This window comes from Pseudopodoces humilis, chromosome 2, assembly GCF_049639895.1.
Source record: "Pseudopodoces humilis isolate 2021_Gansu_Grassland_sample_001 chromosome 2, ASM4963989v1, whole genome shotgun sequence".
In the NCBI taxonomy this organism is placed as follows: Eukaryota; Metazoa; Chordata; class Aves; order Passeriformes; family Paridae; genus Pseudopodoces; species Pseudopodoces humilis.
The window spans coordinates 8,301,095-8,325,487 of NC_142201.1; the positions used below are offsets into that span (position 1 = coordinate 8,301,095).

Here is a 24,393-nt window from a genome sequence, read left to right on the forward strand (position 1 = left end):
ACCTTTGTGTGGCCCAGTCTAACTCACAGGAGTGAGTTTAAAGACAAAACCAACATAGGAAGCATCCACACTTTACTTCAGAAATTACTTGGCCAAACATGTTTCTGCAATTCATTCGTTCCAAAGGTCAAAAATCTTAGGGTGAATGGTATTTGCATATTTTCTGGTCTTAAACCCAGTTGATCTACAAGTATAAAACAAATTCAAGTAAAGAGTTACTTGCAGGACACTTTGCTTTGTAGATTGCTTCCAGAATAAGAAAACATCACTTCCAAGCAACACAGATGATCTGATGCTCACTGGCCTTTCCTTCCTCCATTCCTTCCTCCCTCTATGATGATGATTTGCAATGTAGCTCCATATTTTGGGGGCAGTGAGGTGGTTTTTTTTGCCATGTCCCTCATTTCTGTACAATCAAAATGAAATATAGGTCAAATATAGGGCTTTTTTTACATGATAAATGTACAAAAATTGACTCACACATGCCAAAAATCTTGAACAGAGCAGCTCATAAATTTCTTTCATTTTAGAATTTAAGATTTAAACCATTAAGCAGATGGAGAAAATATTATTGGAGAGGTCCAAAACAGAGGTGGCTACTGCCCTGGTCTGTTTGTAGTGACAGGGGAGGTTGCAGCAGAGCCATGTTTTGTGAGATGTGCTGTCCAGTGGCTGGAGCTCAGGGTGAAGCCCTCGTGCCTCTCCCTGAACTTGCACTGGGCACAAGCACTGAAAACATTGGCAAAAACATCATAGGAGTTGGAGATTTAGAGGAAATTTGCAGAAATTGGGAGAAGGAAGGAAGTGAAAGAGCAAGTGAAGCTGGGGCAGCAGCAATCAGTAGAGGAAAGTAGAGAGAAATCAGTGGTAGCTCTCTGAGCAGAAAGTCACCAGTCTGCCAAGCAGAAGAGCACCAGAGGAAAGGGAGGGATTGGGGCCAGCAGAGGTGCAGAATGGGACTGGAAAGCATTTGTAATCTTTCAGCAAGTCTTTCAAAAATTTTCCACTCCACTGTGATTCATTTTGCCATTAGTCTGGGCTGGTTTGTGTGTGGTGAAAGTAAATGAGAGCAGTAGGTTGTTAATGTTTGTACCAAGTGCAAAACTGAATGTCTGGTTCATGACAAGTAACTGCTCTGGCTTGTGTCTGTGCAACTGATGCTGTTTTACACAGTCAGGCATGAGGATCTTGGCCCTGCCAACATTTACAACATCTTAATACATGCTCCTAAATTCCTTTGAGCATATATAATTATATGTTCAGACACATTGATCTAAATTCTACCAGGGACTCATTGAAACATGAAAAAATATAAGCAGTCAACCGTAATTGCTAAGAGCACTCCAGAATGGAGAAGAATCATCAGAGAAAGTGCCATAATGAGACCCAAACATTATTTTTTTTGTTCAAAAATATCTTGTGTTTCACAGGCAGCTTTTTGTTAGTTTTTGTTGTTTTTTTTTTTTTTTTAATTATTATTTCTAATTTAGTTTAACCCACCATCTGAGAACTGAAATGCAGAAAATCCCCACCCAGCAGGGAAAGTCTTACAAGACTTTGAAGAGGAAGACCTGTTTTGCAACTGGGGTGGTTTCCCACCATGATGGTGAACAGACACAGTAGCACTTTTTTTGTAGCCTGAAATTTAGGAAAAACTTGAATTTAATTTTCCCATGTTTACATTTGGCAAGTACAGAGCAGAGAGGTAAGTGGGGCTAGATGAGACCCAGTCATATCAAGTTCTTGCTTGAATACAGCTTCTGAGTATGGCCCAGTTCCATGTCCTCCCCAAAGCCCCCTTCCAGTTCCCAAAGAAAAGGTTTGGCCAGTGGGAGCCAGGGCTGCCCAGCACCCCAGAGGGTCACAGTCTTTGAGTGTAAGGATGACTACAGTGGATTGGAGAGTGAGGAGATTAATGAATTAACTAACTGCTTACTTCAGATCACTACATATGGGAAGACAGAGAAAATATTATATAAGAAGGGAAGGAAAACATCCTATGATGATGCCATAAGTGAACTTTGAACTGAACTCCTAATTGCTTCCATTAGCTGAAACAGTTACTTTAATAATACAACAACTGTCTTTTCTTGCCCTCAGCAGAACATTTGTTATTTGAGTAGGTAATTTTTTGGCACTGAAGCAGAGATCAGACTTCAGTACACTTTGTAATACACAGAAGAAAGAATTTTTCAGCCAGAGGCCCAGCCCATAGCAATAGTCAGATTGCAAGCAGTGGCATCTGGTTACAAAAAAGGAGTGTCCTTGAAGCTCACCTGTAGCTCACTGTCCTTAGGACTCAAACTAGTTTGTTTCTTATATTTGTATTTCATTCTTGTATCCTAGATTTAAGAAAATATTCATATTCAGACCATGACTGATTGAGCATGGTTTGTTATTTTATCAGGATATTTTCTGAAATAAACAGAAACTCTCACTTTTTCTTTCATATGTTTTAGGAAGACAGTGATTTATTAATAAACACAGGATTACTATTTCTGAGTTCGAGGTGACAAATAAGCCCTGATACAAGTGTGCATCTGGTCAGAGAATGCCACTGCAACTGACTGAGTAAGGAAAGATCCATGATGCTTTAAGAAAAACATGGCAATGTATAGAATATTAATGGTGAATTAGAATACACCCCACCATGACTCTTCTCATGAAAAATATGCTGTCTCCATATCTCCACCCCTTGCAGTTCCTCTTTGCCCACTTTATAAGATTATAAAAGCCTGATCACATTTCCATTAAAATCAAGGGCAAATATTTCAGTGCTCTTTGCACAGGATGAGACCCTCATTGTATTACAGTAGCAATATTTACTCCTCAAAAGAAGTTCCTTTGGCATTATTAATGTTCTGTTATGATTTAATTGGTGTGTTTCACACAGAATTATGTGGATTTGAATGTGGCCCTTCTGAGGGAAAGAACTGTAAAATTCCCCACCAAGAGTTGATCTTTGCCAACACTTGTTGATAACTGATATTAATAAATAGGAGCTGGTAGGCTGTCTTTCTAAAATAGCATTCAGAGCCTAGATAACATTTTAAAATGTTGTAAAGGGAGAACACATATCCTGTCTGGCAAGATAAAGTGTAAAATATGCTACATGCAACCAGATGGCTGCACAAAGTTGTCTGAAATTGCAGAAGGAGATCACAGCTTTCTTCTATAGCTGCAAGAACCTGCCAGGAAGGTCTTGTGCTGTGCAGGAGACAGCTGTGGAGTTTAAAAGTCACTAAGCAGGCAACCAGGGTGAACAAAAGATGTGGTATATTAAACTGTGGCTTTTCAAGGGTTTTTACACTTGTTTTTTAAATTATTTTTCCTATGGTGTTAGCTTCATTTTTTTTTTCCTCTCTTGCCAGCATTAAAAGTTTTGTGTGTTTTTTAAGGGCCTGCTACCTGTAGTGTCCACACAGAGGCACTGTGCTATGGTAGTCTTGTGCACATCAGAAACTTTAGTCACAGCTATTCCATAACTGTGAATAAAGTGACCACTGCTTTCTCAAAGCCTGCTCCTCCATCACAGAAGAACAGCTGAGCAATAGAGCCAAAGGCACTGTTTGCATCTAAGAGTGCTTCAGAAAGTACCCATTAAATCATTCAGCAACAACTTTTCTCAGCCTTCAGAACCAGAAATGGCAGTCTTGAAAACACAAAACCTCTTCTGATGTGGATCCATGCCCTGTGAGGCTGAAGATGTGAAAGCAGGGGTGCTCAAAGCAGCCGAGCAGTGACTCACGCGTCAGGTGTGGGACTTGGATTGGACCCGTCCTTGTCATCCCATGGCAGCTGGGGCAGCTCTCAGAAGCCCAGGTGGTTCCTTTTCACTTCTTCACTTTCCTGAGAAGAAGCAGCTTCTTTTCAGCTGCATGTGATCTCTCTTGGAGAGGATGTTTAAGGCTTATGTTGGAAGCCTGGACGGTGTTGCTGAGCAAAGGAGTTTTCCTCTCCTAAGGAACTAACTTTCCCAGTCACCCTTTTCCAGCTCCCCTTGTTCCAGGGACTGGCTGCAGTCAGGATAAGCTGCCTCCTAATACAAGCATTATGCTAGAATGCTTTATTGTTTAATAGCACTAAGCTTTATGAGTGTGAATTGGCTCCCAAAAGCAAATGGCAGCCTCCACTCTTCAGCAGTCATGGCAAATAATAGGAGGATAAAGGCAGTTAATTGAGGGGGAAATCCCCTCACACAGACAAAGAAAACAGATATCTACTAAATAACCAGCACACAGAGAGCAGTGAAAACTTCCCTAAGGTAAAACTTAACTCTTTTACTCTACCACAGAGCCCAAATAATTCCCAAGAAGCAAAGGGAACTGCATTAGTGTAGCTGAAATTTAGAAGCTGGGCTGTCCTTCCCAGACTCCAAACAGAGAAACAGACTTGGTCTTTAGACTGCATTTAATGACTCCCACATGCTTGGGAGTTAAAAATTTTCTTTGTTAAAAATGAAGTGTACTCCTCGTGGATCAGCTTCTGAGTTGCTGATGCTCTGCTTGTTGAGTGTGTCAGCCAAGCCCTCGGGGCCACAGAGAAAAACACCTATTCTGGAGCTGTTAGGAAAATGAAAATATGGTCAGAAACTTCGTATGGAGCAGCTGGATATTCTTCATGTAAATAATTTTTATGTTCTATAGATGCAAGTTTTTTTCCCAATTACAGGAACTGAAGGAGAACAGGACATCTATCCCCTAAACCTTATAACCCCTTAAAACTTATTGCTGCTTCTAAAACAAATGCTGGGTTAAATCTCAGCTCAGCCTTAGACAGTGAAGACAGGTTTATTGACCTCACTGAATCAAAGAAATAGAGATTCAAAGAGCTTATGGCACAAATTCCTGAGAGGACCTTTTCTGGTTTTTTCCAGCAAATTTTGGGTGGTTAGCTAAAGGTCATCCATATTCAGGTTTGGTTTCTAGAAGTAAAAAGTGGTTTTGGAGGTATTTGGACACCACCTGCTATTACTGTCTACTTCAGCTAGAAGGATATATTTAGGTTTTTTCTAAATCTTCTGCTAGTAATTAGACACTCCAAGAAGCATCTTGTGATAAAGGAATGGTTTTTTTAGAAAATGTAGGTCAAAATAATTTGGTCGAGATCATAGATCACGTCCATGACTGGAAAAAGAATAGAAGACATCTGAAGTTAGGTAGGGGGGAAAAAATGCTCCTCAGACTTTATCAGCCAAAGGAACAAGATTGTGCTGTATGGTGTGTGTGGCCATTAAATAGAGGAAGTCCACAGACACTATAAATTTGCACAGATTTACCCAGGATGCTTCCCTGCAATCGTTTTGAATTCATTTTCCCAGTTAGGTCTTCCATACAAGGTTTTCTGTTTCAGTCCTGTAATCACATCTTTCTCTTCTTCATGGTGCACTACAAAGTGAGTGGCCTGTGAGAAATGAAAGAGAAAGGACAATTAAATCTGGCAGCATTGTGTTCCAGTTAAAAAATAATAATATCAGTACTGATTGAATTATTTCCCTAATGAGATTATGGAATTTGCCATGTTTTGCAAGGAAAACTAAGACTGATAAAATCCTGACTATCAGTGTCTACCCCTGCCTTCTCTCCAGACTGGGTGATCTCAAGAGTTAAAGCTATAAAACACTGAACATAGCAATTAATTGTCGGGTTTTTTTAAATAGACAGGTTTAGTCTAAGAACTCCAACATAGGACTGCAAATTATAAAATCTTTTCCCTTCAAATACAATAACATGACTCCCTTGACCATAATGAAACCTTTCCAGTTTGTTCTCTGGAAAGTTTGATTCATATGAGGAGGTCTTGCCTATGTAAATTCAGCTGGACTAGCTAAGTTAAGCAAGAAAGATAAGATGTGGTTAAAGGCATAAGAGTACAGAGTTCTGTAGCCCTTTTATATGAGACAAAACAAGTTCCAGGTAACCCTATCCCCAAATAATGTGGAACTTTTCTTCTCTCCTTTCTGTTTCTTTGACATTGCACATGTGATTACTTCCTTGCTGCTCCCCCTCCCTGTCTGTCTAGCTGAGCTACAGCACTTCGGGCACGTGGTGAATTTTGCAATGGTGAGATAAACGTAATATAAAACATCACTAAAAGTAACAGAGTGAGAGCCTTTCCACACTCAATCCCACATTCTCAATTCTTCTCTTTTGCATCCCCACAGCAACCTACCAGCACAGGACCAGAGAACAAATATGCTGCTGTTGTTCAAACTTTGTGCATTGGTTTCCCTGGTTCCTAAAACTCTTAATTACATGTTTTAGGCGGCATCAGCTGTTTTAGAGACTCGTACATGGTGAGCTGAGGTTCCTCCTGTGAACAAAGCCTGCTTCCCACAGAGCACAGCCAGAGGAAACCAGAAGTCAGTGAACATTAACAGCTGATCCCATGTAACTTCTGATGGATAACACCTGCCTGCATTCAAAACCTCTGAGACCCAGATGGATGCCCAGGATAGAAGACCATTTGAGTAGTTATGAAAACAAATTTTCTAACATTAACCCAAATTTTATGGCAGTGATATCCTCCACTGGTTACCTGAGTTTCATCCCAGCCTGTAAGGTAGATGTTATAGCTCAGAAACTCTGCGTTATTCCTCTCCTGCATTTGAACCTCCAGAGATTGCAAGAGGTCAGCAAACCATTCAAAGGCATGAGTGTCCCTGCAAAGCCAGTAAAAATAAATCTGGAAGAGACAAGAATGAGCTGTCAGGGGACACAGGCATATTTTCCTGGGTTTATGACTGCTGACAGAGTGAGGATTATAGAGTTCTTGTAAAAAATGTCCCAAACACTTCAGTAGATGGGTAGGATGGTATTGAAGCTACTCAGGAATTTTGCTGCTGGGAGGGTTAAAAAGCTCAATGACTGACTGCAAGAACGAGGAAATATCTTCCTATTTCTCTTCCACATTTTTAGTTTGCAATGTTTCCCCACTTACCTCCTTGTAAAACCGTTTGTTAGGACATAAATAAATGATTTAGTGGTGAAATCTCTTTCTGTCTGCTGCCAGGCAAGATAAAGTAGGTAACAAAGCCAGTTCTGTTCTCTGAATATGACCATAACTGCAAAGTGTGACCCCACACCTCTGCACAGGAGTTTCCAGAGGTCAGAGGGGAGAGGAGGATGCTTCCATTGCTCTTCCACTCATGAAAAGTGTTTCTCTTTGTGGAGGGGAAAGGAATGCAATGTTTGCCCAGGCTGTATTAGTGCCTTGAACTTTCTGTTTCTCAAGTAGATGAACACCATTTCCACTGCAACTGGAAATCCCCAGGGCTACAGTCAGGATTAGCATGTGTGATTTGGCTTGTAGGCTATTTCTCCTTTCATTATATTCTTGGTGTAGACCCTCCTGCTTTCTTCCTGCTAACCTTGAGAGGCAACTGGACTCTTCCTTCTTTTAGGACTCGTGCATGCCTGGAGCCAGACCATGTTTGCTGTACCTGCTTTGATTTGGGCCCTTGGACCTTGAACAGTCACAGGGGTCTGGGAAAGAGGACACAATACCTTCTTGAGCTTTAGGTTGGTGGCATCATGGCAGTATTTGTACCAGACAGACTTGAGGACAGATGCAAAGGGGGTGACCCCTATTCCAGCTCCAACCAGCATCACAGTTTCATAACTGAACACATCCTCACTCGCTGTTCCAAAGGGGCCGTCCACAGCTATCCTGGAATTGAAAGTATGCTTATTAAATCAGTAGTGAATATTTAGTAACACCATTTAAAATAACAGTTAAAAGTTATTTGTCTGCTACAATGCAAATTTGGACTGAATACTAGTCAGCAAAAGGAGAGGTGGAGTTGATAGGAAAAAACTATCTACTAGTAAAACTAGTAAATCTACTAGTAAAACTAGTAAAGAAGCATCTAAGACCCACATCTGTGTCACCATTTAAGGTTTGTATCACTGGTTCCATCAAATTTGCTGAGCAAAATTTAAACTGTCACAGGTGTTTACTGACTTTACCATGGAAACTCTCTGTACATACTTGGGCAACTTCCATGCCTCCTGGAATTCTTGTTTATCACACCCACAGGCATTGAACAAGCCCTCTGTCCAGTCTCCTACTATACGGACGTGAATGCTGAAGTAATCCTCCTCTGGAGCAGAAGTCAGTGTAAATGGATGCCATTCCAGTTTAGACACTGCTGGACATTTGACAAAAATGTATTGTCCAACCTCCATCTTGAAGCCTTTTTTCATCATCTGGAGCTCAATTGTCTTGAAGGGATGAATGACCACCTACAATGAGAAGGGCAAGATGAAAAATAAGGAAAAGAAAATGTCTTTCTTCACTGACCACTGACGTATCTCACTGATATATTTATATCTGCCATCACTAACATCATCCTCTGCTATGAGAGCAAGGAAAGCAGGTGAGACTTTCTTCCCAGCAGACCTGAGAGTGAGGAACAGCACATGACAGGCAGATGAAAACCTGCAAAGGATGATGATGCTTTGGTTGAAGTATTTTTTCGCACCAGTTCGGACTGAAGCTTGCAGTCGCTCCAAAGGGGACAGGCCAGACTGGCACATCTTGTAACACATCACCAGGTCTGTGTGTGCACATTGTTAATTCCAGATGGACCTTACCCAGTGGCACAGAGCTAATGGACCTGACTGTAAATATAGGGACAAAAACATAGGGGTATTCTATAGATATTGGATAGGTAGTACCACTGGAAATGAAAGATTTCTTGTTTTAGTTGTGTGGGACGTTGGCTATTCTCTAGAAACAATGTTCTAGAAGCAAAACCAGTAACTCTGTCACTATAATTTTTAATCCTAAAGTTATCTGCTAAAATTATTTTCATTTTTCAAAAGAGATTTGCAGGAGTGAAAATCAAGTCTCCCTGTCTGTTAATTCAGGTATAAACAGTGGTGTTTAGGATTGTGAAGGAAATTTTCTGCCAACAGGCCACAAAACAGACACCATAGAAATATAATGTAGAAGTGGCTCACAGGATATTTTGGTAAAATTACCAAAAGCCCATCAGTATTTAGGAGCCTTCCAAAGTGCCATCATCATTACAGAGCACAGGAGAAACATGTAATGTCACCTCTCAACCCCTGCTATGATTTGAACAGGCTGTGTCCTCAGCAGCACAGTGTAAGGACAATGTAAGGAAATTACACTGGGAAAGGCAGGATAGTTTTCATATGTTTGAGCTTACTGCTGTGCTAATTCAGCTGTCAGAACTTCAGGATCAGTGTTAATGTCTCTGAAACACATCATGGGAATGGAAGCTCAGCATTAGATTTGGATGCATAAAATAAATACGCTCTAACTTGTTTTCAGGGATTATTTGTTCTGTGTCTCAAATTAGTCTCAAGTCTGTGGAATTTCTGCGCTGAGGAATTTTTCACCCAATACAAAGAAAATTCATTTATTTTCTAAGATTCAGTCCTGTGCCTTAGCTAGCTTCCTCCTCTTGCTCACTTTTAGAGGCTACATTTGGATGTTAGATGTCGGCATCATGACAGCAGTCAGAACATTCTTTCCACTGATGACTTTGGTGTGTAGGAGCCTCTGCTGCACCATTTGGAAAAGAAGGTGATGGTATTGAGTGCAGCATCAGCACTTACCTTTGTGATAACAACCTTCTGCTGTGACCTCCAAAACCGCACCAGCCGCTCACACAGGTACAGAAACATGGGACCTACCACCCACTTCCATGTCTGTAAGCAGAAGAAAACAAGTCAGATGATGAAAATTGTAGAATCATAGAAAGGTTTGGGTTGAAAGGGATCTTAAGGACCATCTAGTTCCAACCCCCCTGCTGTGGACAGGGAGCACTTCCACTAGATGAGATGGCAATTTAGATCAAATCAAATCCTGGAAATTCTATAAGCAGAGGTGAAGTTCAAGTAATCTGTGTTCTTTATTAACCAGATCAGGGAATCCTTAAGATATATGACAGCTTCAAAATTCTGGTCAGAGAGGGAATTTCTTTCTCTGTTGAGTGTTGCAGCTGGCTTTTTAGTTTCTACCAGAACTACAGCAAGGTATTTTCCTGTGAGTAATTTTGTCTCTGTCTAAAAAAAAATTAACGAAGTGAAATGTTGAGTAAAACTCTTAAGGTATTATTGACTCAGGTCTGTATTACTGCAGGAAAAGATGTGGTTTCTGTTAACAGATCAGTCTGAAATGTGAAAGAAAAAACAGCCTGGTTAATCAATAAAAACTGAAGTTTCAAATTCACATTTCCTGTTTTCTGCTGATGATCATTAGTCCATTAATAATGTTAAACTATTTATTATGAGAATTATAGCACTTTCTTGATATTCCCAGAAGCCATTACTTTGCAGTTTTCTTTTTGGATAAAAAGTACCAATTGCTTTTTTGTTTTTTCCATCAGTTTTTTTCTATCAGTTGTGCTTATTTTACAGCAGAATGAAAGTGTGTTGCCTGTCTGGAGTCCATTTCTGCTTACAATCCATTGTGTCAAAATCTCTTGCTTCATGCAAAGAAAGCTGCCACTGAGAAGTACTGAGGGTTATATGGCTGTTTTTCTATGCAATTTAAGAAAAAATAGCAAACTGTGAACATTTTTAATTGGATTTACATACAAACCAGCTGTTCTTACCATAGGAGGATTCCCTGAAAACTGGGGGATTGGGCAAGCCTTGTTCTTGCCCCAGTGACTGAAGTTCTTGTAGCAAATCTCCGGGTTATGTTCAGCCAGACTTTCAGCTGTCTGTCCCCGTACAATACGACTGGGAAAAAAGTAAAGATCATTAAGGCAATGACATGAAAATGAAAGTATCTGTTCCTTACTGTTACTCTATTTATACACTGCTCTATTTATATGGAGCTGTTGACTTCTGCACTGCTACAGTTTTGATACAGCTTTGCTGCTCTAACCTACCCACAAAGTTACCACGAAAGAAATAAAAATGGGGAGGGAAGTTTGTGGGATAAAATCCTGATTTCAAGATTAGGTGAGGAACTGAGAGTTATGTCCATTACCACTTCTAGGATGTGGTTACAATTAGAAAGCTTCATTCTTATCTGAGTTATCCTACTTTTTTATCTAAACCACTACAATTAAAAAACAAAACAAAACAAAAATCAACCAACCAACCAACCAAAAAAACAAACAAAAAAAAGCCCTGGCAAAAAACCCAAACCTGATCAAAATAAAAAGCAACCAAAACCCAGAATCTGGAATGGACAAGTAATCAATTTGCTACTGACCACTACAGAAATTATTTCTGCTGTTTATTTTAGAAATTTGGAGATCCCTTTCCAACATACATTCTTCCTTTGGCCCTTCCTTTCCCCCTAATGCTGCGGAGCAGCTGTTCAGGTGCTATGAATAAATACAGATGCTTTTGACACAAGCAGCTATTGTAACTATAACAGCTTGCATCAGCCAGTAATCTGGCCTCAATATTATTGTTTGGTTGCTTTTATTTTTGTTTATTTTTTTGTTGTTATTGTTTGTTTGTTTTAGTATAAAGAATCCTGACTGATCCAGTACAGCTGTATTTCCAGTAGCAGAACTGGTGCAGAGAGGTAATTTCAGTTTTAAGAGGGAAAAGTATATTCTTTTTCACTATTTTCTGCTTCTCTCTGGAGTTCTGCCAGCCTCAGGATCTTAGTAGAAAAATTCAGATTAAGATCTGCTGAATTTTTCCTAGAAACAGTTTGCTTCTGATCAGGCTGTTCAGTTTTATGTCAATGTGATTCTTTGATATCTTCTCCCCATGACTTCCCTTTCCGCTTTTCTAGCTCAGTTTCTGTGGACTAGACTACATTTCTGATATTTCAAAGAAGCCCAATTATATCTAAACCATATGCATGCCTAGTTTTGTGTGACAGACTTTTCAGAGGATTGTTAGAAAACCTCTGCACAGTGTCGAGAGACAAGACATTGCTCATAAATATTACTAATGAACCTCTTCTTCATTAAATGTTTGATTAATATCCTGTCTGAAAAATAAAGGGAAGCAGTGACACTGTCCCAGCAGCATCACGAGTTTCAATTTGCAGGGACATCAGCAGTTACAGTTCACTTCCCCACTAATGACAGCAGGTTCAGCTGAGCCACCCCTGGGATGAGTTACAGGAACAGGAGGCGCCCACTTCCTCCACTGCCCACCCCATTGCTTAAGGGAAAGGGGGCCTGGGGGTTTTTGCCTTGCCCTATGCTCTGTTCAAAGTTTGACAATGTCAGTGCTCTGTACAAGAGAAAGAAAAGGTTATTTCCTCTTAGCAGTCAGTGTAGATGCTCCTTCTAGTACTGTAATTAACTTTTCAACAGTATAGCCTTATAATTATTTTTTTTTTGGCTGAAGGTTTTCCTTTAACTTCAAAAGAGTGAACTGCACCTCTGTAATCTCTCCTCTTTACATTTACTGTGTTGGGAAATTTGGGACGTTTGTCTTTGACACACAGCTCATGCACAAAAGGATCAGTGCTTCAAAAGTGCTGTAACAGCTTGTAACAGACAAAAATTATCATAGAATCAAAGAATTAAATCAGACAATTGCTTGGGTTGGGAAGGACCTTAAAGATCATCCAGTTCCAACCCCCCTGCCATGGGCAAGGACAACTTTCACTGGACCAGGTTGCTCAGAGTCCAGACTTGCCTTGAAAAATTCCAGGGATGGGGCAGCCACCACTTCTCTGGACAACCTGTGCCAGTGCCTCAACACCCTCACAGTAAAGAATTTCTTCTTAATATGTGATCTAAACCTACTCTCAGTTTGAAGCCGTTCCCCCTTGTCCTGTCACTCTGTGTTCTTGTAAATAGTCCCTCTCCATCTTTCTTGAATCTGTCCCTTAGGTGCTATCAATAACCTTTGACTCAGCTTTCTGCATACACAAGTATGGTGTGTTTGGATAGATATGTGTGACAGTCTTCTCTCCTCTGAGATAAACTGGCATTTGTATAACATGTATAACATATAACATCTTGCTTTGAGACTGTCAGTTCATCCTCATTCCATAACATCTTTGCACACTTGAGATGCCTTCCATGAGTGTAACAAGCCTGTCTTTCTTAGTGTATTTTCTCTGGATTCAAAATGTCATTATTACCTTTAAGGCCAAATTAGGCCACTGAGTTCACAGCTGGAAAATCATCCTTCCCTCTACAGATGAGAATAAAAGAATATTGTGTATCTGCTGAATATGTACACCTGCTTCCAAGGGATAGCTGAACTTCACTGGCAACCAGCACTGCCCAAGCTCTTGCCTTTCATTTAAGTACAATTAAGGTGGTGAGAGTACAGTGAACACAGAAGTAAATAAAAATTCAACTTTTATTAAAGATGTGCTCTCCACTGACCTCTAGAAAGGGTAATGCTTGCTTTCTGATAGCATTGTGTAGTAACTACTGGCAAGTTTGAACACTGTGTCAGCAACTAGCCAGTGTTTGCTGCAGAAAACATGAACCACGTATCCTTATCCTTCCACAAGTTTTTCTCAAACCTTTTCCTTGTTATGAAAGTTGGAATGGACAAATATGCTGGGGGTGATTCCCATCTGCCTTCTATTTTTGTTCATCCTGTTTTACTTAATTTCTGTCTTTTTTATGGCACTAATGGATTGTAAAGAAGTGGTTTTGAATAGTCATTTTTGCTGGGTATTTTTAAAGTACACTTTCTGTTGCGTATAAGATTTCCTTTAAAATGGGCAATGTAGTGTAATTATGAGCTATTGAAACATAGCTTTGATATTTGAGTCTTTTTTCTTTATTTACCAGTTCTTTGGTTTTATAAAATTGATTTAAAGTTCATTTTTCTAAGTGCTAAAATTGTGTTTGTGTAGTTCTAAAACTGTTTCATTAGGCTTTCAGCTCTTTCAGAAGAATATATGGAATGAGGCAACAGCAGAAAAAGATGTTTGGCATTTGAAAGTTAGAAAACTTTACAAATGCCTATTTCTAAGTTAAAACAGCTAAAAATCTATTCTTAAATACTGCTGATATTACACACTCATCCAAGCGTGAAACATAAATATATATCACTATAGTTTCTATTATCCAATAAAATTCTAGACTTCATGTAATTTTTATACTGGTATCTCCTTACAAGCATGTGTGTGATGCAATTCCTTTTAGGAGAGAAAGGTAAATTAACAATTAGAAACAGAAACCTTGGAAAAGAGCTTTGCAATTAAGATAACAGAAGAAGCTGAATGCCAGTGAGCTTGTATATGACAAAGCCACATGAAACCTCCTGTGTGTGGACAGCTTGTGTGAACATATCAGTGAGAGCCTCTTGACTCTCAGAGCCCCTATTGGCCCATCACTACCATCAAAAACAGCTGACAGTGACAGAAGTCCCTATACTCATGTGTGAAGGGGACTTTAAATGAAGACTCAGTAGTTACCAGATATTTTGTGATAAGTGAAAATACTCACCCAGCACCGTGGATGACAAGGCCAATAAAGAAGATGACAAAGAGATGGTGGGTGTACCAAAATAGTTCAAAGTATGATCTCCGGATGGTTTTGGTGGATGAGGTGATGATGAGGATGAGGGCCAGTGTGATGACAACCCCAGTGATGCCAGCCAAGTATGTGAAGGCCACATATAGGCCCCCAATGGGATTCTGTGAAATAATTGCACACGTTGGTCTAAGGAAGGGGCTGCACCAAGGCAGAGCCAGTTGAAGCACCACTCATCAAATCCTTTACCTTGTTATAAGTCCTTAAGTCATCTGATACCAAATTTCTATTTCATTTTTGTTGCAGATTTACCTTTACTAAAGTAATTGGAAGTGGAAAGAAAGGGCTTTATTTGAATTAACACACCAAACATGGTTTCTTACTCTGCCATGGCTCAGCAAGACTGGTTTGAGGAAGATGTTCACACAGCTCTGGTGTTAAGAGCTGGAGTCCTACATCCATGTTTTGAGAGTTAAATGAAAATTGTCCTCTGGTGCTGCACAGCTGTGGGACTTATAACTCAGGCAGAGTTTGGATGCTCAGTGCAGAGGAGTAGGGAAGTTCCTTCTTTTCTTTTTCCCCACTGACCAGAGCTTAACCCACCCAGCTTCAAAACTTTTGTCTTGATTTCTGTGTCCCTTTCTGAGTGCCATGTCTAAGCCAGAACACTGCTTTACAGGGTATGTTTTGACATAATGTTTTAAAACTACTTTGAAATCCTCAGGTGAGAAAGTTTAAAGTAGTGCCACAGTTCAGCAGCAATATTACTGGCAAATATAGAAGAATGGATTCTACAAGGTTTTTCTGCAGGATGGCCCAAACCCAGACTGTGGACACCAGAAACAGGCACTCAAATGGTCTCGTATGATCACCTAAACAAATGTAATAATGACCCTTCAGAGTCTGATACCACCTACCGCAATGGTTTGTCTGAAAAAGTTGACATAGCTTTCATTTGGTTTGTCTCCAAGGCCAGAAAGCACAGCTGCCAGAGTGCCCTTCTCTTCAACACGGGCTTGCACACTCCACTCAACGTTGAATAAGTGTGCAATGGTGTGAATTGCTAGGAGTGACACGAAAGGAATAATCAGCACTGACCACAAGTACTCGGCGGTTTTGGGCAACATTTGAAACTTTGTCACATTTGTCAACTACGGCGTAAAAGCTTTGCTGCTCTTGCCCTCCTCATCACAATTGCAGATCACTGATATGTTTTACTGTTTAAGTTTTACCACCTGAAATTTACAGTTTTTGGGTGGGGAAAGGAAAGAAGTAAAGAGAAATTTCCAGTTTCATATTTCATATTTCCATATTTTTTGTTCAACAAAGGCTTTCAACAATTCAAGTAGTAGTACCCTAACATACAGGATACAAAAACATGGAATGGGTTAAACTGTTCATCAGGATTATCCTCATCCAGGACTTCTGTAAAAGAGCCGAGAAGTGAATCTAGATTTCATTGGGGTCACATTTGTAAGTGCTGCTTTGTTCTGCAGTTTTGCTAATAATCATTAGTAATATTCTCGCTGGGCTGAATGCGTCCAAAAACCTAAACCAGCTGAAGTGTTCACATGAATTCCACTACATGTTTATGTAGGGTGAAATTGTACAATGCTTTTCAAAATTTGAACCACCTCCTATAAGCAGATACCTATTTACCTTCAAAACAGGTCCAAATTTTTAATATGCTTTATTTTAATAATTTCTATTATTTGCTTCAGACATGCCGGATAAGAAGTAAGTCTAAACAAGAATTAAAACCAGTGTATCCAGTTCTCAGGACATTACTAAACACCCTTTATAAAACTATCATAAATAGTACTGACAGTTCAAAATAAAGGTATTCTTTCTTATCTTTTCCTCTCTGACAGTTGGCACAGATCTGGAAAATGATTTAAGCCTTGGCACACACTGACTCCTTTAATGGAATTAGGTCTCTGCCCATACCATTAAGAACTTGAATGCTGCCTGGATTCCACATAAAATACACAAGAAAGCAATAAACAAAGAAACATTAAAGTACCAACCAGTGTGAAGGGCGATCATCCAGGCCACCATTTTGTGAAAGGTGAGGTTTCTGTCCAGCTGTCGTCTGACACGGGTAGAGCAGCACTTCGGGTTGAAAGAAAAAGGTATTTGAAGACTATTTGTGTTGTCTATACAGACTTTTTAAATGCAGGGACAAAACAGAAGCCCTGAACACATCGTTAGCATTGCTAGGAAAAAATTTAGAATTTCGAAAAACATAAAAATGTTTCCCCCCCGCCTTTCAGAAAAGAGGAATTACAAGTTATGTTTTAACATGTCCCAATGAAACAAAGTATTTGATAAAGAGAAAAAAATTCAACATCCAGTATGACAAATATATCTTATCTGTTTTAAATTGCACATTATAAACAAAAGGAGGGATCACAGTCTGCCATGCAAAGTTTGGGTGTAATGTCTCGGGGAGCTCCCACCCCAAATGTTTTAGTTACCTACGGGGGTGATATGAAGGCATTCCTTCCCCAAAATACTGGGTTTACTTTTCAGGCACTCACAACTTGGTTTTGGAGTTACCCAAAAAGAAACAGCAAAAATCTCTGTGGATACAAACCAAAGAAATTAATTCTCAAGAAAAACAGAATGATATTTTCATTACTAATGATAATGGGTTCCTAACAGGCCCCATCTGAATTGTGCTGCAGTCACTGGGAGTTTTCCTAAAGCCTTAAGTCCCTGTAAGGCTGGCATTTGCTGTCTCCACACAGCAGAAGGCATGATTGTCATGTGTTACATGTTTACACTGTGTTTGCTGACCGGATAAGGGAACAAAACACTATGCAAACTACCACAAATATTTCCTCACAAGAGGCAAACACTCTGGAGCTGTCACAATGACTTCAGACTATAACAACAACCAGGAGAAATTTGGACTTTCTGTATCACCTATATTGAGAGACAATAGAGAAGGACTTAGAGTGAAATGTAGCATAGTGAGGCAGTGCTCGACTCCCTTGCAAAAGCCCCTTGATCTGTCTGAGAGGTGAAGGCCAAGCAATGGCAGAGGGCTCCAGCTGCCTTCAGTCATGAGGCTCACTAAGAACAGTGAATACAGTAATGATGGGAATGAAAAACACAGCTATCCTTTCAATTAAAACCAAATAACTTTGTCACATGTGATTTCGGAGTGGCACGATGGAGAGGGCGAGACTTTTCAGTACATTCCCATTGAACACTGTGTTTAAACAATTCTTTCCTCTTCTTGACCCCAATGTCACTGCTGTTGGTATCTCTACTCTTCCAATAAGTTGACATTTAAATGATTTTTCTTATAGACCCTCACAGTTGTTACCTGCAGAGCATAGCCAGTTAGAGACAACTGCACAATAAGCACAAGCAGCTGTCCCCCTGTGCTAAGGCCACCACAGTGCTGCCACTGCCAGTGGCTCACTGGGCCATGTGTGTTTTGCTTAATATCTAAAATTACATCCTTACTGAGGTGTAGCTTTACTGCAAAAAGCAACTGATGCTAAACACCAGCTGTCTAAGAGTCTTATTCTATGCCCCTCCCTGCCCTCCTTGCTCACCCCCAGAGCCCTTTGCTTCCCCATTCCCAGATGTGGCAGGAGAGTGTGCTGCCAGCAGGAATGGAACTGTATCTTCCTGCCTGGGACTCACTTTTGTGCTGGGTGTAGCCTGAGTGACTCTACCACAGTGCCCAAGGCAGAAGAACTGACTCTGTAGCCTGAATACCAAGAGGGGCAGCTTTCCCAAGATCTCGGTTAGAAAGTTAAGTTATGCATGCTAGGAGAGGAGCAATTGAGGACGAGTAGCACAAAGTCCCAGCTGGAATACAGTTCTCAACACCCAGAATCAAGTTTTGGCCTTCCAGTAGTCTCCATATGCATCCCCAGCTCTTTCACTGCTTTGAGCTCAGAAGATCTCTGCCCAGATTGCCTTCATCTGTACAATCTCAAAAATGCCTGATATGATCAAGAGCCCACCATTATTTTCCAGTTGCATTCATCCATAGCAACATTAATTCTTTCTAAATTTATATTCATTATTGACTTCTGCAGGCAGAGGATTCAGCTCTGGATTTTGGCTGATACTTGCTGATCTGCCTTAGGGCAGGGAAATAACTTTAACCCTACAGTTTTATTTACTATCCTTTTTCCTTTTACATGAATGGAGGGTGTGGCTGTCTGTTTTGTAGCACCTCAGGATCTGAAGGAGCATAGGAAAAGACTGAAAGCCTGACATGTGTTTCCAATTTAATATTCCTAAGTATTACTCTCTAGAAAGGCTAGAGCACTGGGTCCTATGTAAATTAAATATATAATTTAAGAGTTTAATGTGGCAGGCACATCTCATTTATTCAGCCACACTCATTGTGAGGATGTATATAATGGATGAAAACACAGCCTGTTTTGTCTTTGGTTATTTCTTGCTTCATATCCCACTTTCTTCCCTTATGAAGGACTCTTGAAACACTGCATCTATTTTATCACTTCCTCTTCTGATCTGCCTTTTCAGCCCCCACAGGCTGTCTCATTTGCATTAAAAAATTTATACTGGGTCTAGAGATGAAAAATAACTTCTGGGAACTGGTTTTGTTGATCATGTTTATGTTAAAAGTGTCCAGAAAGACAGGAAGAATCATTATGAATTTGGAAGGACAATTAATAAACTTGAGGAGAATATTGCTTTTTCACAGGACCATGGCCTGTATTGTCTGCATTATTTCTGCTGTAATAGCCAGAAATCTAGATTTTGACAGTGCAATAGAGTCAGTACTATCATAGGAAGCCTCTCCAGCTGTCACTTAGGATCAGTTGTCCTTTCCTTAGTGTCAGTTCCTCAGTGCTGTGTATAGCATCTGCATTTGGGAGCTAGAAAAAGTCAAAAGGCCTGTGAACTGTTTCATCTGAGATGAAAGTGCAATTCAGACAAGAATGAATGTAATTTATGAGCCAGTTGAAAAACAAGTCCCATTCTGAAAGTCTGTAAAAGACCACGTTTACCTTAAGGATTGAGCATGCAAAGACAGGTAGGGGATAATATTTCCCTCTCTAAGTGGGTGTAGCATCAGTGACAAACAGTGGATGTGTGTGAGCTCAGCTTTTCTGCCAGCCAAAAGACAGACTTTGCATCCAGGGCAGGACCTTGCCTAGGAGGCAGCTAAAAAAAGAGGGCTCAAAGGAGACTAAATCAAAGATAAACTCTCAACAGAGCTCTAGATAGCTCACGGGCATTAGGCCTCCGTCTTGCTCATAGCAAAACTCCAGGCTTATCTGCTTCTTGTAACAGGACATCCCCAAAATATGGTATATTTGGGGAACTTGGACAACGTTTCCTGGTATATTTGCAAGTCTGTTTAGGTTATTATCTTTCATAAATTTTGAAATTCTTTCTTCATCTTACCGCACTTGATCCTCTGAGGAAGGAGAGAAGGTTTCGACATACTGGCAGCAGAATCAGCATGCAATTGAAATTCAGGCAGGCTGCAGGGGCTCTTGCAAGAGCCAGAGCACGCTGTAATTAGAGAGATGCTGGTATTAAATGCATTACCTAAGACATTATCCAGGGCGTAGATAGACGTAGATTTAATTTACGTATTATATCACAAGTTGTAAAGAGTGTGAGATCTAGAGGTCACATTTACACCATGAATGTTCAATGGAATCATGCTCTGGTCAAGTCAGAAGCACATGTGCAGGCAGAACACACTCCTACAGACAAACAGACTCCTCCTGTTTCCAGTTTTGGATTAATATGGTTGTAGGAAAAGCTCCCTGTCACGTCTGGCATTCATCAGTCAAATGCAGGTGCAAATCTAAGCCATTAGTGGAGTTGTGTGTCCCAAGGCTGTAAAGAGTCTGTGGTTTCACTTGGTGGGGATTATGGTAGATGGACAGTTTATAAGAGAAGTGGTTTAAGTTCTCTGTCAGTAAAGGAATCTAAGGAAGTTTGTTGCCTCAGCTTTTAGAAATCTGTTTTCTTAATGCTGGTCTTTACACCCTGAATTATTTAAGATTTTTGAAGTGTTTGAAATGAAGGAATAATGACCATATCAATCAAAATGCAATGAAGGGAAGAAAAATAATGTTTTCTCTCCTTGCATGGATTGAGACCCTTTTAGGTTTTAGATCACAGCTGTTTGGGGTTAGACTCAGCTCTACTTATCCAAGCATGAGTCTCTGTGATTTCAAAGGCAACTGCACCATGATTGCAAAGGACAGCATTTGATCCACAGACCAGAAGCCATATGCAGAATGGGATTTCATGCTTTGTAGAATTAAACCACGGCTTTGCAAACCTTCAGCAAAATGCTGTGCTCTGTAATCTGAAGCTTAGGCTGATTTTTATGACTGTGATCAGAGTTTTAAAATATGTGAACAAATTAATTTTCCCTGTCAATTGGTCATGACCTGTGGTAGCTTAGGAAGCAAGTTTGTAGTAGGACACATAATTCTGCATTAACCAGTTGGATTACATGGAATAGCCCAGGATCCAGGATCACTTCACTACCTGACTACCACTCACACTCTTGATGAATATGAATGATGGTTGCTTTTCAGAGCCAATATCTTTATAAATTATTCATGCTCTGAAAAATAATTGCAAGAAGAAACGACTGCACAACAGTGCAACAGTGATATTTTATTCATCTTTTGCTTAATAAACTAGCCACAATTAATGCTTAATTTAATTACCAGAAGCATAATAGTTAACTGAAAACATCTTTAGAATGGGATGTCTCTATTTTGTGTACCAGCTTTCTGTTCAGAAGCACTGGATATCTGCCTGCATTCAGTTTTCTGCTTGCATGTGACTTCTACATGAGACTGCTGCTCCAGCCACCAGATCCAGTTTTTATCAACTAAAACTGTTCAAAATTGCTGTGTGCCAAGATAATAATGTCTTGTACTTACGCCAAGAAGCACTCTGGTGTAGAAGAATTTTGGTGGGACATCATACACAAGATAGTACCACCAAAAGAGGAAGACATTTAAACCCAGCCACACAAGCTGAAAGAGAGTTAAACAGGAAGCTTAGTTTGTTGTTAGAAATAATCCATCTGAATTTACACAGTTCTGATAACAGTCAGTTACTTCCTGTGCTCCTGTTTGAGCAGAAAGCTGTACTGCAGGGGTGTTAAAGTTTTCAGCAGGGGTGATAGAAGCCTTTCTGGTATAAATAGGCTCTGATGTGTGAACACAGGGTACAGGAGTGGCAGTGAACCAAATACAGCAATGTGCAGCTGAAACATTCTCATCTGTCAAAGAGTTTAGGGTTGGTTGTATCAGGACTGTCAAATTACAGGTGTTTAATTCTGAGCCCAGTTAAATCTCCAAATACTACTGAAAGTTAGGGACTCTTCCAAATGGCAGTTCCACAGGCACATTAACCTATGTGAGAGAAAGACTTAGAAGCTATGCCAAAGAAGCTTGAGGTCTAAATTTAGATGGGCTAAATTACACATAGGGCTGAATTCAAGAAGAGGGTCTGAAATCAGGGAATATTCAACACAGGCCCTTTGGTGGAGTGTAGACTACTCAAAGCCAGGCTTCTCTGTAGCTGTACTGCAGAATTTTCTCCACTTACACATCCTGAGGTGCAGGTTGTTTAGGGAAAGATATGTTATTAACTCTTAGGCAGCTACAAGTCCATCTGGCAAAAAAGGTCATAGTGAATCTGGATATTTGCCCTCCTGGAGCTGGTTGGCTGATTTCACATCCCATATTGAAACATATCTGTATTACTGCACTCAGTCTAAGTAGTTTTACTAAGTGGTCCATGAAAACAGAGAGAAAGTCTGAGAACTGGGAGAAACCCCATAAAAGGTGACATTACAGTTCCTCGACCCTCCTAACCCATATATTTTGCTAGTTCTTTGGCTCAAATAACACTGTAAAAAAACTGGGATTATTTCAGATCTTGAAAATGTAAATACTTGGAAATGAAGGGATTTCCATCAGGGTAAGGCAGTATATAGGAAATCCCCAAGTCCTCATTAAAACACCAAGCTCATCTCAGGAGTAAATACTAAGGATATTTATTAAAAGTGACAGTGGCACACTCTGCATGTTCCTGGTTTTTTTCCCATCAGTAGGAATTGTGTCTGTCCTGTTTCTGTCAAGCACTGGACAACCCTGTGCCTGCTCAGTGTGCTGTAAAGATGTAGAGGCCAAAGCAGAACACTTAGGTAAGTTTTCCAGTAATCTGTCCTTTTAGCTGGTTTCTTTATCAGCATGTCTGTTAGTTCCTTCCTTATTACCCTGACCTTGTTATAGCTTTGAGGTTCAAAACCAAATTCCTTATTTGAGCAAAATAAAGGCCTCTTACTTAATTTTTTTTAATATTTCAGTTCTGGTGAGGAAAAAAAAAAAGAGAAAAAGCCAGAATTCACCTCTTGGCAGTTTCAACTTCCTCAAGTCACTGAAGGTGACAGCAAACACAGTCACTCCCTTTCAAAGCACTCAAGTGCCACGGCTATGGGATTATGTTCCTAAATTACAAGGTCATACACAAGTACTGATTGCTCATAACAGCAGAAATACTTCTTGGAATAAAGATGCTTATATTTCAGTCACCACAAATATGTGAATTCTATGCTTTCTTTTTCTTCCTCTCGATATTTACATCTACTAACAACAGGTAGCCACAATATCTGGACTGCTCTTACATTTTGGTTTTGTATATGTTTTTAATATAACTATATATATGTATGTATATAATATATGGATAGAGGTATACCTTTTAGCCTTTGTATCACACTGTGAATAAAAAAAAAAAAGAAAACACTAGAATATGAACTTAGTTTTCTTCAAGGAGGACTGCCTTGCTCACTCTTTAGCACTTGTAAATGCAATTGGGATTTTCCAAACTTCTAAATATTGCTCAGAATTAATTTAACCCACATTCATAGCCCCTCTATGCAAACTGTAAACAAATTCAATTAAAATACTAGTTGTCTTAATGAAGGATTAATGAAGCTCTGTTCTAAATTCTTGAATCTGACATTATTAAATATTTAATACCATCAAGACACTGTTTCAGTTACACCCATTTTCTGTTCATGAAATTGCAATAAAGGGTGATTGTTTTAATTGCTTTCTCTGTTGAAGTGCACATAGCTAAATGAGTTTTAAAGTTATTTGTTTTGCTTAACTAAAGTATTTCTAACAAAGCAAAGTTGATACATGACCATTTCTCAGTTAACAATGAAGCCTACAGCAACTGAAATACCAGAGAGCTCAAAAATTATTCCCTTGAAGCATTTCCCTGCATTTGCTGGCCAGGTTTCAGCACAATCAGGTGCATCTTTCACTGGCACAGTGAGAACTGCCTGGCACAGCTTTCTGTAGAACTTCCCACTAGACATAAATCACAATAAAAATTGTACTTACAACGACGAAGATGGACAGTCCTTCATTCTCCACCCAGTTCCCCATGGCTGCCTGAGATGTGTGTGCACAACAGCCCCGCTCTCTCTGGGACAGCCTCTGCGTCTTCTCTCATGAGGAAGTGAGAGCAAAAGGTTGCAGCACCCTGTTTCCTTTCATTCATTTGGGAAATAAGTTAACCATTTAATCATGACCCCAGTTCTGTTTCAAGTATGCTTCTACCTTCTTTTCATACGACATTTCATACCTCAAATACATATAAACTGTTGAAATAGACTTTTTCATTGTGATACAAAGGATAGAATCAATTATACAGCTGGTCAGGTTTTCTGCTAAAAATGTATTGCTACTTTATATAGCTTTTAATGCTGAAGTGTAACATAGAAAGCACAGAAGAGTTACCTCTGTCCAGACCTGTCTCTTTGTAATCACCTCAGGACTGAGATGCAGTTCCTGCTGACCTTTGTTGATAAATAATCACTAGTACTATTTCTCTTCCAGTAATTCAATGCCCACAGAAACTTGAAAGTGAAATCTAACATTCCTCTCTGTCTGGTACATTCAAACTTCACTAAATTCCTTCCAAAATGTTCTGGCCAA

At 39.8% G+C, this 24,393-nt stretch overlaps 1 protein-coding gene across 1 annotated transcript; it reads right to left on the reverse strand.

Moving 5' to 3' along the window:
- Positions 1 to 343: 343 nt before the first annotated feature.
- CYBB (cytochrome b-245 beta chain) lies at positions 344 to 23,897 on the reverse strand. The gene is made up of 14 exons (XM_088051562.1): positions 23,797 to 23,897; positions 21,319 to 21,414; positions 19,808 to 19,918; positions 16,429 to 16,513; positions 15,319 to 15,464; positions 14,375 to 14,565; positions 10,589 to 10,718; positions 9,588 to 9,680; positions 7,990 to 8,243; positions 7,506 to 7,668; positions 6,538 to 6,684; positions 5,279 to 5,403; positions 3,749 to 4,562; positions 344 to 406 (listed from the first exon to the last, which is right to left on the reverse strand). Exons 1-13 carry the CDS (start codon positions 23,839 to 23,841, stop codon positions 4,436 to 4,438), a joined length of 1,713 nt encoding a protein of 570 aa, XP_087907688.1. The 5' UTR covers positions 23,842 to 23,897; the 3' UTR covers positions 344 to 406; positions 3,749 to 4,435.
- Positions 23,898 to 24,393: the final 496 nt, after the last annotated feature.

What these genes read in the sequence shown, in the direction of transcription:
- CYBB (XM_088051562.1), bottom strand. Translation starts at nt 23,841, where the DNA reads ATGGGGAACTGGGTGGAGAATGAAGGACTGTCCATCTTCGTCGTT. An exon ending in GACTGTCCATCTTCGTCGTT is followed by an intron (nt 21,415 to 23,796) that starts GTAAGTACAATT and finishes ACTCTCTTTCAG; the next exon opens with CTTGTGTGGCTGGGTTTAAA. An exon ending in GAGGCATGGAAGTTGCCCAA is followed by an intron (nt 7,669 to 7,989) that starts GTATGTACAGAG and finishes TTTCAATTCCAG; the next exon opens with GATAGCTGTGGACGGCCCCT.